This window comes from Rhinopithecus bieti, unplaced genomic scaffold (assembly GCF_001698545.2).
Source record: "Rhinopithecus bieti isolate Rb0 unplaced genomic scaffold, ASM169854v2 scaffold_15283, whole genome shotgun sequence".
NCBI classification, from domain to species: domain Eukaryota; kingdom Metazoa; phylum Chordata; class Mammalia; order Primates; family Cercopithecidae; genus Rhinopithecus; species Rhinopithecus bieti.
The window spans coordinates 299,585-311,633 of record NW_016808172.1 but is presented as its reverse complement, the minus strand read 5'-3'; the positions used below and the strand labels follow the sequence as shown (position 1 = coordinate 311,633).

General features: G+C 56.9%; 1 protein-coding gene across 1 annotated transcript; it reads right to left on the bottom strand.

Moving 5' to 3' along the window:
- Positions 1 to 4,034: 4,034 nt before the first annotated feature.
- On the bottom strand, positions 4,035 to 7,848 carry ELANE (elastase, neutrophil expressed). The gene is made up of 5 exons (XM_017885665.1): positions 7,665 to 7,848; positions 6,936 to 7,092; positions 6,622 to 6,763; positions 4,481 to 4,711; positions 4,035 to 4,318 (listed from the first exon to the last, which is right to left on the bottom strand). Exons 1-5 carry the CDS (start codon positions 7,729 to 7,731, stop codon positions 4,118 to 4,120), a joined length of 798 nt encoding a protein of 265 aa, XP_017741154.1. The 5' UTR covers positions 7,732 to 7,848; the 3' UTR covers positions 4,035 to 4,117.
- Between the last annotated feature and the right edge of the window lie 4,201 nt (positions 7,849 to 12,049).

The following is a 12,049-nucleotide window of genomic DNA, read 5'->3' as shown; positions in this document are numbered from 1 at the left end:
TAAGGGTGGAGGGGGCGGGAGTCTCCCAGGGGCCCTGTCCGCTGGGTGGGCAGCGGCCCAGCTGGGGAAAGGGGAACCCGCCCGCCTGGCCTCCGCCCTCCCGGGGACTGGGTTACCTCCTGCCAGACTCACACCAGAGTCCACAAGTCGCCAGGAGACCCTCCAGCCTCTGTAAGCCTGACGGCCTGCTGGCCCTGGGTGGAGGGCAGTCCCTCAGATGGGTAGGAGGCAGAGAGGGGGACTGTACCCACCCCAGCCCCCCGGCCCCAACTTCACCAGACACAGAGTCTCCTAGCTTTGTTTCACAATCCTAGTTGGAGGCCACAGGGTGTAAACAACCCACTTCCTTGTCCTGCTACCCCTCCCTTCTCTTCCTCCTCCAAATTAGAGAGAAGGTCTGATGGGGTAGGAAGGTCACTTGACACCCTTGTCTCTGTCTCTGTGGCCTCTGGGGCTTGACGCGCTGACAATAGAATGTTGGAACGGCCAAGGCAGAGGCAGCTGGGAAGACTGGCTACAAGGGACAGAAAACCAAGACAAACTGGGTGGAGCCTGAACCATGAAAGTTATATGGAAAGTTCAGGGAGGCCACCTTCAGGTGTGGCTTGATCCAGGTGCCTGAAGAATATCCAGTGTCTGCCTCTGGCTTCTCCTTTCTTCTCTGATGGTTTCTCTCCTAACCAGGCTCCCCAGGTGTGCTTCTAGGGACCCCATACTCAACCCAGTGGCTCAGTGGCCCCTCCTAAAATTCTTCATCACTCCAGCCAAGTCTCAAGATTGCCTTGGGTTGGCGGAGCCTGGATCACACGCCCCCTCCCAAACTGCTCACTGAGGGCAGGTTCTGATGAACAGAGTCAGGGCTGACTGGGCACAGTGGCTCCCACCTACCATCCCAGCATGTTGGGAGACCAAGATAGGAGGATCTCTTGAGCCCAGGAATTCGAGGCCAGCTTGGGGATCATGGTGAGACCCCCTCTCTACAAAAAAAATAAAAATAAAATACTTCTCAGAATCTGGGCCATGGGGCCTTCTGTGAGGTGGGGATTTCTGTGTGTTGTTTTTGTTTTATTACAGACAGGGTCCAGGCTCAAGTGCAGTGGTGCAATCATAGCTCACTGCAGCCTCCTCGACCTCCCAGGTTCAACTGATCCTCCTACTTCAGGCTCCAGAAGTGCTGGGACTGCAGGCCTGCTCATGGTGTAGCTCCATGTTTCACATCTACCTCCAGGGGCCAGTGGGATTCACGCTGCATGAATCCATGGTGCGGGGACCGAAGGATGGGGGTACCTTGTGGGGAGGACCTCGGACATTGTCTCCAGGGGGAGCAGCACATGGGATTCCCCAGCTTTTCTCTTCACCGTGGATCATTTCTTTCTTTTCTTTTTTTTTCTTCTTTAGAAGGAGTCTTGCTGTGTCACCCAAGTTGGAGTGCAGTGGCGTGATGTCTGCTCACTGCAATGTCCGCCTCCCAGGTTAACGCCATTCTCCTACCTCAGCCTCCCAAGTAGCTGGGACTATAGGCATCCACCACCACACCCAGCTAATTTTTTGTATTTTTAGTAGAGACAGGGTTTCATCATGTTGGCCAGGATGGTCTCGATCTCCTGACCTCATGATCCATGCACCTCGGCCTCCCAAAGTGCTGGGATTACAGGTATGAGCCACTGCGCCCGGCCTCACCTCTTTTTTTTCCCTTTCTTTCTTTTCTTTTTTTCCTTTCTTCCTTTCCTTTCCCTTCTTTCTTTCCTTCCTTCCTTCCTTCCTTCCTTCCTTCCTTCCTTCCTTCTTTTCTTTCTTTCTTCTTCTTTTTTTTTTTTTTGAGACAGGGTCTTGCTCTGTCACCCAGGCTGGAGTGCAGGGGCACGATCTCAGCTCACTGCAACCTCCATCTCCCGGGTTCACGCCCTTCTCCTGCCTCAGTCTCCTGAGTAGCTGGGATTACAGGCATGTGCAACCACACTCGGCTAGATTTTGTGTTTTCAGTAGAGATGGAGTTTTGCCATGTTGGCCAGGCTGGTCTCGAACTTCTGACCTCAGGTGATCCACCCGCCTCAGCCTCCCAAAGTGGTGGGACTACAGGTATGAACCACTGCGCCTGGCCCCTTGTGGATTATTTCATATGCACAGAGAATAGAAAATAATGTAACAAGGCCAGGCATGGTGGCCTGTGATCCCAGCAATTTAGGAGGCCGAGGTGGGCGGATCACGAGGTCAGGAGATCGAGACCATCCTGGCTAACACAGTGAAACCCCGTCTCTACTAAAACTACAAAAAATTAGCCGGGCATGGTGGCAGGCGCCTATAGTCCCAGCTACTGGGGAGGCGGAGGCAGGAGAATGGCGTGAACCCGGGAGGCGGAGCTTGCAGTGAGCCGAGATCGTGCCACGACACTCCAGCCTGAGAGAGAGACCCTGTCTCAAAAAACAAAACCAAAACACTGAACTCTCACTGAGGGCTGGAGAGGGGGCCAGAGGAGTAAACACTCGCAAAGACTGAGGATGATGCCTGCGCCAGGAAGTGCTCAGTAATCACCTATGCGCTGCTTTGCGCCCTCATGCCTGCCACGTTAACTTATTTATGTGAGACTAGGTTTTACAGGCCAGAAACCAGAAAGGACATCTGGGATCCCTTTGTAGAAAGTGGGGAAGGGGGCTGGGTGCAGTGGCTCAAGCCTGTAATCCCAGCACTTTGGGAAGCCGAGGCGGGAAGATGGCTTGAGCCCAGGAGTCCAAGACCAGCCTGGGCAACATAGCAAGACCCTGTCTCAAAAATAAAACAGAAAAAAATAGAATGGGCCACGCGTGGTGGCTCATGCCTGTAATCCCAGCACTTTGGGAGGCCAAGGTGGGCGGATCACCTGAGGTCAGGAGTTCGAGACCAGCCTGACCAATATGGTAAAACCCCCGTCTCTACTAAAAATGCAAAAATTAGCCGGGTGTGGTGGCGGGCGCCTGTAATCCCAGCTATTCGGGAGGCTGAGGCAGGAGAATCGCTTGAACCTGGGAGGCGGAGGTTGCAGTGAGCCGAGATTGCCCGACTGCACTCCAGCCTGGCAACAGAGCCAGGCGCCATCTAAAAAAAAAAGAAAGAAAAAGAAAAAAATAGAACGTGGGGAAGTCACTTCTTACTCCATTGCCCTGGCTCTGCTGCCCCCTGGTGGTGGCTTACTCCAGCGGTGCCCAAGACCCTCTATGGAACATTTCAGTTGGATGATGATGATGATGATGATGATATTATTATTATTATTATTACTATTATTCTGTTCTTTATTTATCTTTGAGACAGAGTTTCGCTCTTGTTGCCCAGGCTGGAGTGCAATGGAGTGATCTCGGCTCACTGCAACCTCCGCCTCCCGGAATTCAGGCGATTCTCCTGCCTCAGCCTCTCGAGTAGCTGGAATTGCAGGCATGTGGTGCCACGCCCAGCTCCTTTTGTATTTTTAGTAGAAACGGGGTTTCTCCATGTTGGTCAGGCTGGTCACGAACTTTAGACCTCAGATGATCCGCCCGTCTCGGCCTCCCAATGTACTGCGATTACAGGCGTGAGCCACCACGCCCAGCCTATTATTGTTTTTTGAGATGGAGTCTTGCTGTGTTGCCCAGGCTAGAGTGCAGTGGCGCGATCTTGGCTCACTACAGCCTCCGCCTCCAAGGTTCAAGCGATCCTCCTGCCTCAACCTCCCACACGCCATGATGCCCAGCTAATTTTTTTGTGTGTTTATAGTAGAGATGGATTTTCACCATGTTGGCCAGGCTGGTCTTGAACTCCTGACCTCAGGTGATCCGCCGGCCTTGGCCTCCCAAAGTTCTGGGATTACCGGCGTGAGCCACTGTGCCAGGCTTGGGCCATTCTATTTTATTTTATTAATAAAGAGGGGGTCTTTCCATGTTGCCCAGGCTGGTCTTGAACTCCTGAGCTCAAGTGATCCACCGGCCTCAACCTCTCAAAGTGCTGGGATTACAGGTGTGAGCCACCACGCCCAACCTACTGACCATTTTCAACACCCAGTGACACAGCCAATGAATTCAAACACATTCTACAAAACAGAGGGATGTTTATTGTACCAGATGCTGGAGAATGTGGCTGTGGGCAGCTGAGGTGACCCAGGCGGTCCTTCTCAGTGGGTCCTGCTGGCCAGGTCCAGGGAGTGGGGACAGGGGTGGTCCTCGGAGCGTTGGATGATGGAGTTGATCCAGTTTACAAACAGTGCCACCGGGGCAAAGGCATCGGGGTAGAGCCCCGAGGCACAGCCTCCCCGGACGAAGGAGGCAATTCCGTGGATTAGTCCGTTGCAGACCAAGGGGCTGCCAGAGTCCCCCTGTGGAGGCAGACAAGGTGGGGAAGCTGGACTGGGAGGCCCTGCCCACCTGCCCGCCGCCTGTCAGGGTTGGGAAGTCCCTCCTAGGGTCTAGCCACAGTGCCTGTTGCTGCAATCTGGGCTGGGAGCAGGTGGGGAGCCGAGGGACACCCGGGCACGTACGAAGCAGACGCCGGCCCGCCGACGCCTCACGATAGTGCAGACGTTGCCACGGCGGCAGAGGGACCTCACCACCGTCACGTTGAGCTCCTGCAGGACACTGGCGATCCCACGGTTCCCACCCAGATGGCCCCAGCCCATGGCCAGGCACTGCACCCTGTTGCCCACGCGGCGGCCCTGGGCCGGCAGCTGGGCCACTTGCACGTTGTCGTTGATAGTGGCTGATCCATTGAGCTGTGGTGGGGGGGACAGATCGTCAGTGCATCACACGGGGCAGTGGTGATGACCCTCCCCTCTCCGGGCCTCAGTTTCCCCATCTCAGATTCCACTGTGGTTCTGGGATCCTGCAGAGCAGGACACCCACCCTGCAATCTGCTCCCCAAGGCGAGCCTCAGTTTCCCCATCTGTAGACGGGAGCCATCACCAAGCCATCACCAGGACGCTGGAGGTTGTCCCTGGATGTGGCTTCAGTGCAGGAAGCAGTAGGTGCTCAATTAACACAAAAACTACAGCCAGGCGTGGTGGCTCATGCTTGTAAGCCCCGCACTTTGAGAGGGCGAGGCAGGAGGATCACTTGAGGCCAGTAGCTCAAGACCAGCCTGGTCAAGGTGGCAAAGCCCCATGTCTACAACAATAAAAAAGTGCCAGGTGCAGTGGCTCACTCCTGTAATCCCAGCACTTTGGGAGGCCAAGGGGGGCGAATCACAAGGTCAGGAGATCAAGACCATCCTAGCGAACACGGTGAAACCCTGTCTCTACTAAAAATACCAAAAATTAGCCGGGCTTGATGGCAGGCGCCCGTAATCCCAGCTACTCCGGAGGCTGAGGCAAGAGAATTGCTTGAACCCGGGAGGCGGAGGTTGCAGTGACCCAGATTGAGCCACTGCACTCCAGCCCGGGTGACAGAGCAAGACTATGTCTCAAAAAATAAAAATAAAAAATTAGCCAGATGTTGCCAGGCACGGTTGCTCACACCGGTAATCCCAGCATGTTGGGAGGCCGAGGTCAGGAGATCAAGACCAGCCTGGCTAACATGGTGAAACCCTGTCTCTACTAAAAATACCAAAAATTAGCCCAGCGTGGTGGTGCATGCCTGTAATCCCAGCTACCTGGGAGGCTGAGGCAGGAGAATCACTTGAACCCAGGAGGTGGAGGCTGCAGTGAGCTGAGATTGTACTGCTGCACTCCAGCCTGGGCAACAGAGCGAGACTCCATCCCCCCCCCCAAAAAAAATGTGTGTGTGTGTGTGTGTGTGTATATATATATATGTATGTATATATGTATGTGTCAGCCGGCCGTGGTGGACGTGGTGGACATGCTGGTGGCACCTGTGGTTCCAGCTACCCCCAAGGCCAAGGTGAGAGGATGGCTTGAGCCCAGGAGGTGGAGGCTGTAGTGAGCCACGATCGTGTCACTGTACTGGGTGACAGCTATGAGAAAATTGAGTGACATGTCATGAAACTCTCCTCACCCTTCCCAGGGAGTAACTTTTTTTTTTTTTTTTTTTCTGAGACCTAGCCTGGAGTGCAATGGCACGATCTTGGCTCACTGCAACCTCTGCCTTCTGAGTTCAAGTGATTCTCCTGCCTCAGCCTCCTGAGTAGCTGGGATTACAGGTGCCCGCCACCAGGCCCAGCTACATTTTTTTGTATTTTAGTGGAGACGGGGTTTCACCATGTTGGTCAGGCTGGTCTTGAACACCTGACCTTGTGATCCACCCGCCTCAGCCTCCCAAAGTGCTGGGATGACAGGCGTGGGCCACCGCGCCCGGCCCCCAGGGAGTGAATAATCAGAACTGTAAGCCGGATACAGGGGTGGAAACGTGGGGACTTTTGCCCCATTTCCCAAAGACAGAGGCGGCCCCTGCCCTTGGCCACAGGGCTGGTGAATGGAGAGACACAAAGAATCACAGGAAGTTTGTTGATTGACAGCAAATCCGGGTTTCCCTGCGCAATCTCATTTAATCCCTTAACAGCCCATAGCGGGTATTTTCCCGTTCACAGGGGTGAAGACTGAGGCACAGAGACGGGCTCGCCCAGCCCACGGTTCCACCCCAGGTCCCCACAAGCGGCCCCGACGCGCCCCTGTGTCACCACCTCCACCCTCCCTAGGCTTCTGGCCTCTGCCCCTGCGCCCCGCGGCACCTGGAGAATCACGATGTCGTTGAGCAAGTCGATGGGGTCGAAGCCGTTTTCGAAGATGCGCTGCACGGCGAACACCTGCCGGGTGGGCTCCAGCTGCTGCAGGTTATGGGCTCCCAGGACCACGCTCACGGAGCGGAAGTTTCTGCCGGGAGGGAGAGGCGGGGGCGAGGAGCGGCCCTGGGGGTCAGGGGGTCCCCACCCGAGGGGCCTGCGGGAGAAGGTGCTTGGGCCGCCCCAGGGCCCTGGCCTCCCCCGACCCATCTCAGACCGGGACGCGGGGTCCCAGCCGGGCGCACACCCTCCTGGCTACTCACACGTTCGCCACGCAGTGCGCCGCCGACATGACGAAGTTGGGCGCAATCAGGGTGGCGCCGCAGAAGTGGCCTCCACGCAGCTGCAGGGACACCATGAAGGGCCATGCGTGAGGCTGCGCTTGCCGGCCACCCACAATCTCGGAGGCCAGCGCGGGACCTGGGGACACACCGGGTGTGGGTGCTGAGTGCCTGACAAGGAGCCCGTGCCTTCCCGGCCACGGGGCCCCCGGATACCCCACCAGGAACCCGTGGGACCCACCTCCAGGAACCCGCATTATCCCCCAGGAACCCGCAGGATCCCCACCAGGAACCCACGGGATCCCCCACCAGGAACCCGTGGGACCCACCGCCAGGAACCCGCGGGATCCCCCACCAGGAACCCACGGGATCAGGGCCATTCACACTCCTGTTGTTCAGATGAGGGAAACTGAGACACGGAGCGGCAAAGGGACCTCCCCACGGTGCCCCTCCAAGGCACAGTCAGACCTGGACTTGAACCCAGAGGGCGCCCTGCGACCTACCCCCCTCCCGGTTTGCAAACCCCAACTCTGGGCTCCTGGTGGTGGCTTCACCACTCAGAACCTCAGTCTCTTCTCCTGGTCCCCTTGTCCCACCTGGCACCTCCCCTGTGAGGATGAGGGACCCCCACTGGTGGGGCCCACCATGAAGAAGTGGGAACAGAACCCCAGGGACAGAGGGAGCAGCGGGAGGATGGACGCAAGGACTCACCCTCCAGCAGCAAGGCCGGCAGGACACAGGCGAGGAAAAGGCAGGAGGGTCGGCAGCCAAGGGTCATGGTGAGGCTGGTCTCCGGGGTCTCTGCCCCTCTGTGCCCACCCAGCTTCTCTTATAGCCCTGTGCCAGGAGGCCGTTGCATTGCCCCACGGCTGGCCGGCACCCCCCACTTCCTCTCTCCTGGCACAGGGCGTTGATGAAAAGGGGGAGAAAGGGGGCAAGAGGCTGGGGTTGGCTCCGGTGGGGCTGCCAGACAAAATTCAGGATGCACAATCACATTTGAATGTCAAGTAATCGAGGTGGGTTTTTTTATTTTTTATTTTTTGGAGACAGAGTCTTGCTCTGTCGCCGAGGATGGAGTACGGTGGCACAATCTCGGCTCACTGCAACCTCTGCCTTCCAGGTTCAAGTGATTCTCCTGCCTCAGCCTCCTGAATAGGTGAGATTACAGGCATCCACCACCACACCCGGCTAATTTTTGTGTTTTTAGTAGAGACGGGATTTCTCCGTGTTGGCCGGGCTGGTCTCTTTTTTTTTAATTTAAGTCTGTCCCAAACGAGGCCCAGAATATAATTACCCAAAATGCCCAGGTTTTACTGAGCATTGCTGTGTTTTTGCCAAACCTGCCAAACCTAGACCTGAGAGGCTTAATGGGGGTGGCCTCGCCTGCCTCAGTTTACCCAGGGCCCTGTGATACCGGCCACACGCAGCTGTGTCACCTGCCTCAGTTTACCCAGGGCCCTGTGATACCGGCCACACGCAGCTCTGTCGCCTGCCTCAGTTTACCCAGGGCCCTGTGATACCGGCCACACGCAGCTCTGTCGCCTGCCTCACGGTGCAACAGGCACTTCCCTGATCCTTCCCAGGGTTCCTGTTTGGGATGAGGAAACTGAGGCACGTCAAGGGCCTCCCCCAGGAGCTGCGAGTTTAACCCAGGTCTCTGGGACCCGCAGCTGGACGGGGATCTGGAGCTGGCTCACTCCAGCCTTGCTGCCTGAACCTCAGGGCTCACTCTCAGGGCCGGGCCTTCCATCCTGTCCTTGGCGGTCACCTACAACGGGGAACTCACTCTCACCCAGGCTCACAGTCAGTCCCTGGACAGCAGCTGAGGCTCTGACAGTCTCTCCCGCCCTCCTGCCTTGATGAGCTTCCCCAAAGCCCTCCCCGCCTGAGGCAGGGGACCCGCAGGCATCTGGCAGGGGTGCTGGAGAGAGAATTCCTGCCCAGGCCGGGAGACTGGAATGAGGATGTCCACCCAAGCCTAAGGGCTTCTGCCTGGAGGAACTGGCAGGGGAGCTGGAGCCCCAGCCACGGGGATGGGATTCCCAGCACCCAGCCCCGGGCTCCGGGCCCCGTTCCTCTTCCCATCTCCCCCACGATGTTCCAGCTGCAACGGCCGGGCCAAGGCTGTTGCAAGAACCAACGTCCTCCTGGCTCCGGGACAAGGGGAGGGGAAGGGAACCAACGGGCCTGTCTCCAGGAACAGGCGGGGCGAGGGCACCCGGGGACACACAGAGCCTGGGCCGGGCTGGAGTCCTGATGTGACCACAGGCAAGTGGACTCCCATGGCTCTCAGGTTAGAGGGACAATGTCCCTGCCCTCCCAGAGCCTGGCACACAGCAGGCACTCAATCCATTCTGCCCTGTCCTCAGCTTAATCAGACACACACTACCCCGCCTTCTCCCCTCCCCTTTCGGCAGGGTTCCCACCTTGCTGCCTTAACATCACCATGGTGCACTTAGTAAGCACCTGCTGTATACACAGCCCTGTTTCAAGTCGGGGGTGGGGGGACATTAGGGGTGGGGGCAGCCATATCTTTGCGGGAGGGCTTGGCCTCCAGCAGGGAGATCAGACGTGGCGTCAGCTGCATTTATTGAGCACCAGCTGTATACTACATTCACACGTGCAGTCATTGTTTTGTTTTGTTTTGTTTTGTTTTGTTTTGTTTTTTCGGTTTTTTTTTTGAGACGGAGTCTCGCTCTATCACCCAGGCTGGAGTGCAGTGGCCGGATCTCAGCTCACTGCAAGCTCCGCCTCCCGGGTTTACGCCATTCTCCTGCCTCAGCCTCCCGAGTAGCTGGGACTACAGGCGCCCGCCACCTCGCCCGGCTAGTTTTTTTGTATTTTTTAGTAGAGACGGGGTTTCACCATGTTAGCCAGGATGGTCTCGATCTCCTGACCTCGTGATCCGCCCGTCTCGGCCTCCCAAAGTGCTGGGATTACAGGCTTGAGCCACCGCGCCCGGCCACGTGCAGTCATTGTTAAGTGTGCCGACGCTGGGTTCATATCCTGGTTCTGGTGTGGCCGTTTGGCCACTGTGTAGCTTCAGGCCCCTGAAATAAACTCCGTGACTCAGTTTCCTCCTCCGTAAAATTATAATCATAGGATCCATCACATAAACCTGTCACGAGAGTGAAATAAATTAACGTTCGTAAAGTTCTTAGCTAACAAAGTGTTGTCTGGCCGGGCGCAGTGGCTCACACCTGTAATCCCAGCAGTCTGGGAGGCTGAGGCAGGTGGATCACCTGAGGTCGGGAGATCAAGACCAGCCTGACCAACATGGAGAAACCCCGTCTCTACTAAAAATACAAAATTAGCCAGGCCTGGTGGCACATGCCTGTGATCCCAGCTACTCGGGAGACTGAGGCAGGAGAATCACTTGAACCCGGGAGTCGGAGGTTGCAGTGAGCCGAGATTGCACCATCACACTCCAGCCTGGGCGACAAGAGCGAAATTCCGTCTCAAAAAAAGAAAAAAGAAAGTGTTGTCTTTGAGAACTTGTTAACCATTAACTGTGGCAGGGAAGGTAGGGTGGTTATGGTCACAGTGGGGTATAGACTCCAAGGGGGACGTGGGGTCTTCTGGGAGACCAGGAGCGTGCTAAGATTACAATGACCTGGAGGTGTTCATATGTAAAAAGTCACTGAGCACCCACTTGGGCAACACAGCCAGACCCCATCTCTACAAAAAATAAGAAAATAGCTGGGTGTGGTGGCACCTGTGGTCCCAGCTACTTGGGAGGCTAAGGTGGGAGGATCACTCGAGCCCAGGAGGTTGAGGCTGCAATGAACCAAGATTGCACCACTGCACTCCAGCCTGGGCGACAGAGTGAGACCCTGTCTCAAAAATAATTAAGTAGGCCGGCTGCAGTGGCTCACACCTGTAATCCCAGCACTTTGGGAGGCCGAGGTGGGTGGATCACCTTAGGTCGGGAGTTCGAGACCAGCCTGGCCAACATGGTGAAACCCTGTCTCTACTAAAAATATAAAAATTAGCCAGGCCTGGTGGTGCATGCCTGTAATCCCAGCTACTCCAGAGGCCGAGGCAGGAGAAGCACTTGAACCCGGGAGGTGGAGGTTGCAATGAGCCGAGATCAGGCCACTGCACTCCAACCTGTGCGACAGAGCAAGACTCTGTCTCAAAAAAAAAAAAAGGAAAAAAAAAGAAGGATGGCAAGGAGCTTCGTTTCTTCTCTATGTATGTCCTGGAGCAGGTCGTCCCCTCTCCGTGGTTAATGCCTCCTTCTCGTGGCCACTTGTCTGTCTGAGCTGGACTGTGAGTACCACCTCTTCCCTGCCTCGGACCGTCCCTCTGGCCACTCCCGCAGTTCATTCCTCATGCTTCCACCAGGGGACTCCTCCCCTGCCTACACCTCCTAGGAGAAATAGCGCTCCAACCCCATCACCCCTCCCCTGTACCCACACCCCTCCCCTGCCTGCCCTCCTCCCCATTCCCTGGCCTCTCGCCCTCAGGCCTCTGCCCAGACCATGCCCCCTGCCTGGTGGCCCTTAGGGTGTTTCTGTTCACACCTTGGTATGCAGCTCTGGCACTGCCACCTCCTCCAGGAAGCCCCCCAGGGTGTTTCCCCATCCCCATCCCCCTCCTCAAGGAGCCCTGAGCCGGCAAGGACACCTGAGGGCACACATGGGCTTCTCACCAGTTCTAGGAAATGTCTGGGGTGACTCCATTTCCCAGATGAGGAAACCGGGGCACAGAGATGAATAACAACCCTCCCAGGGCCACTCTGATGGGGCCGGATTAGAACCCACAGCCACGAGCATCCAGGAGAGAGACCCCCCGCGACCTGGGCCCCCATCCCCGCTCCGATTCCCCCCATCCTGAGTTTGGGACTCAGGGACTTGAACCCTGGGGACCTCTGGGCAGTTCTCCCTCCCCTCCCTATGTGGGAAGGACAGACAGGAGCCGGGGGGAATTTCAACGTTTATTGAGGTCAAGGTGGGGAGAGCTGCAGGGCCGGCCTGTCTCCCGGAGCCCCGTGGGAGGGAGTGTGGGGGGACGGGTGGGGCCGTCCTGGCCCCGGGTTGGGGAGGCAGTGTTCGGAGAAGAGCTGCTTCTGTCCAAAGATCCCCCTCGAGGGT

Coding starts and splice junctions, on each gene's coding strand:
- ELANE (XM_017885665.1), bottom strand. CDS start 7,731: ATGACCCTTGGCTGCCGACCCTCCTGCCTTTTCCTCGCCTGTGTCCTG. Junction 7,093..7,664: donor GCCGGCCTTGCTGCTGGAGG/GTGAGTCCTTGC, acceptor GTGTGTCCCCAG/GTCCCGCGCTGGCCTCCGAG. Junction 4,319..4,480: donor GGCGGGCCGGCGTCTGCTTC/GTACGTGCCCGG, acceptor CTGCCTCCACAG/GGGGACTCTGGCAGCCCCTT.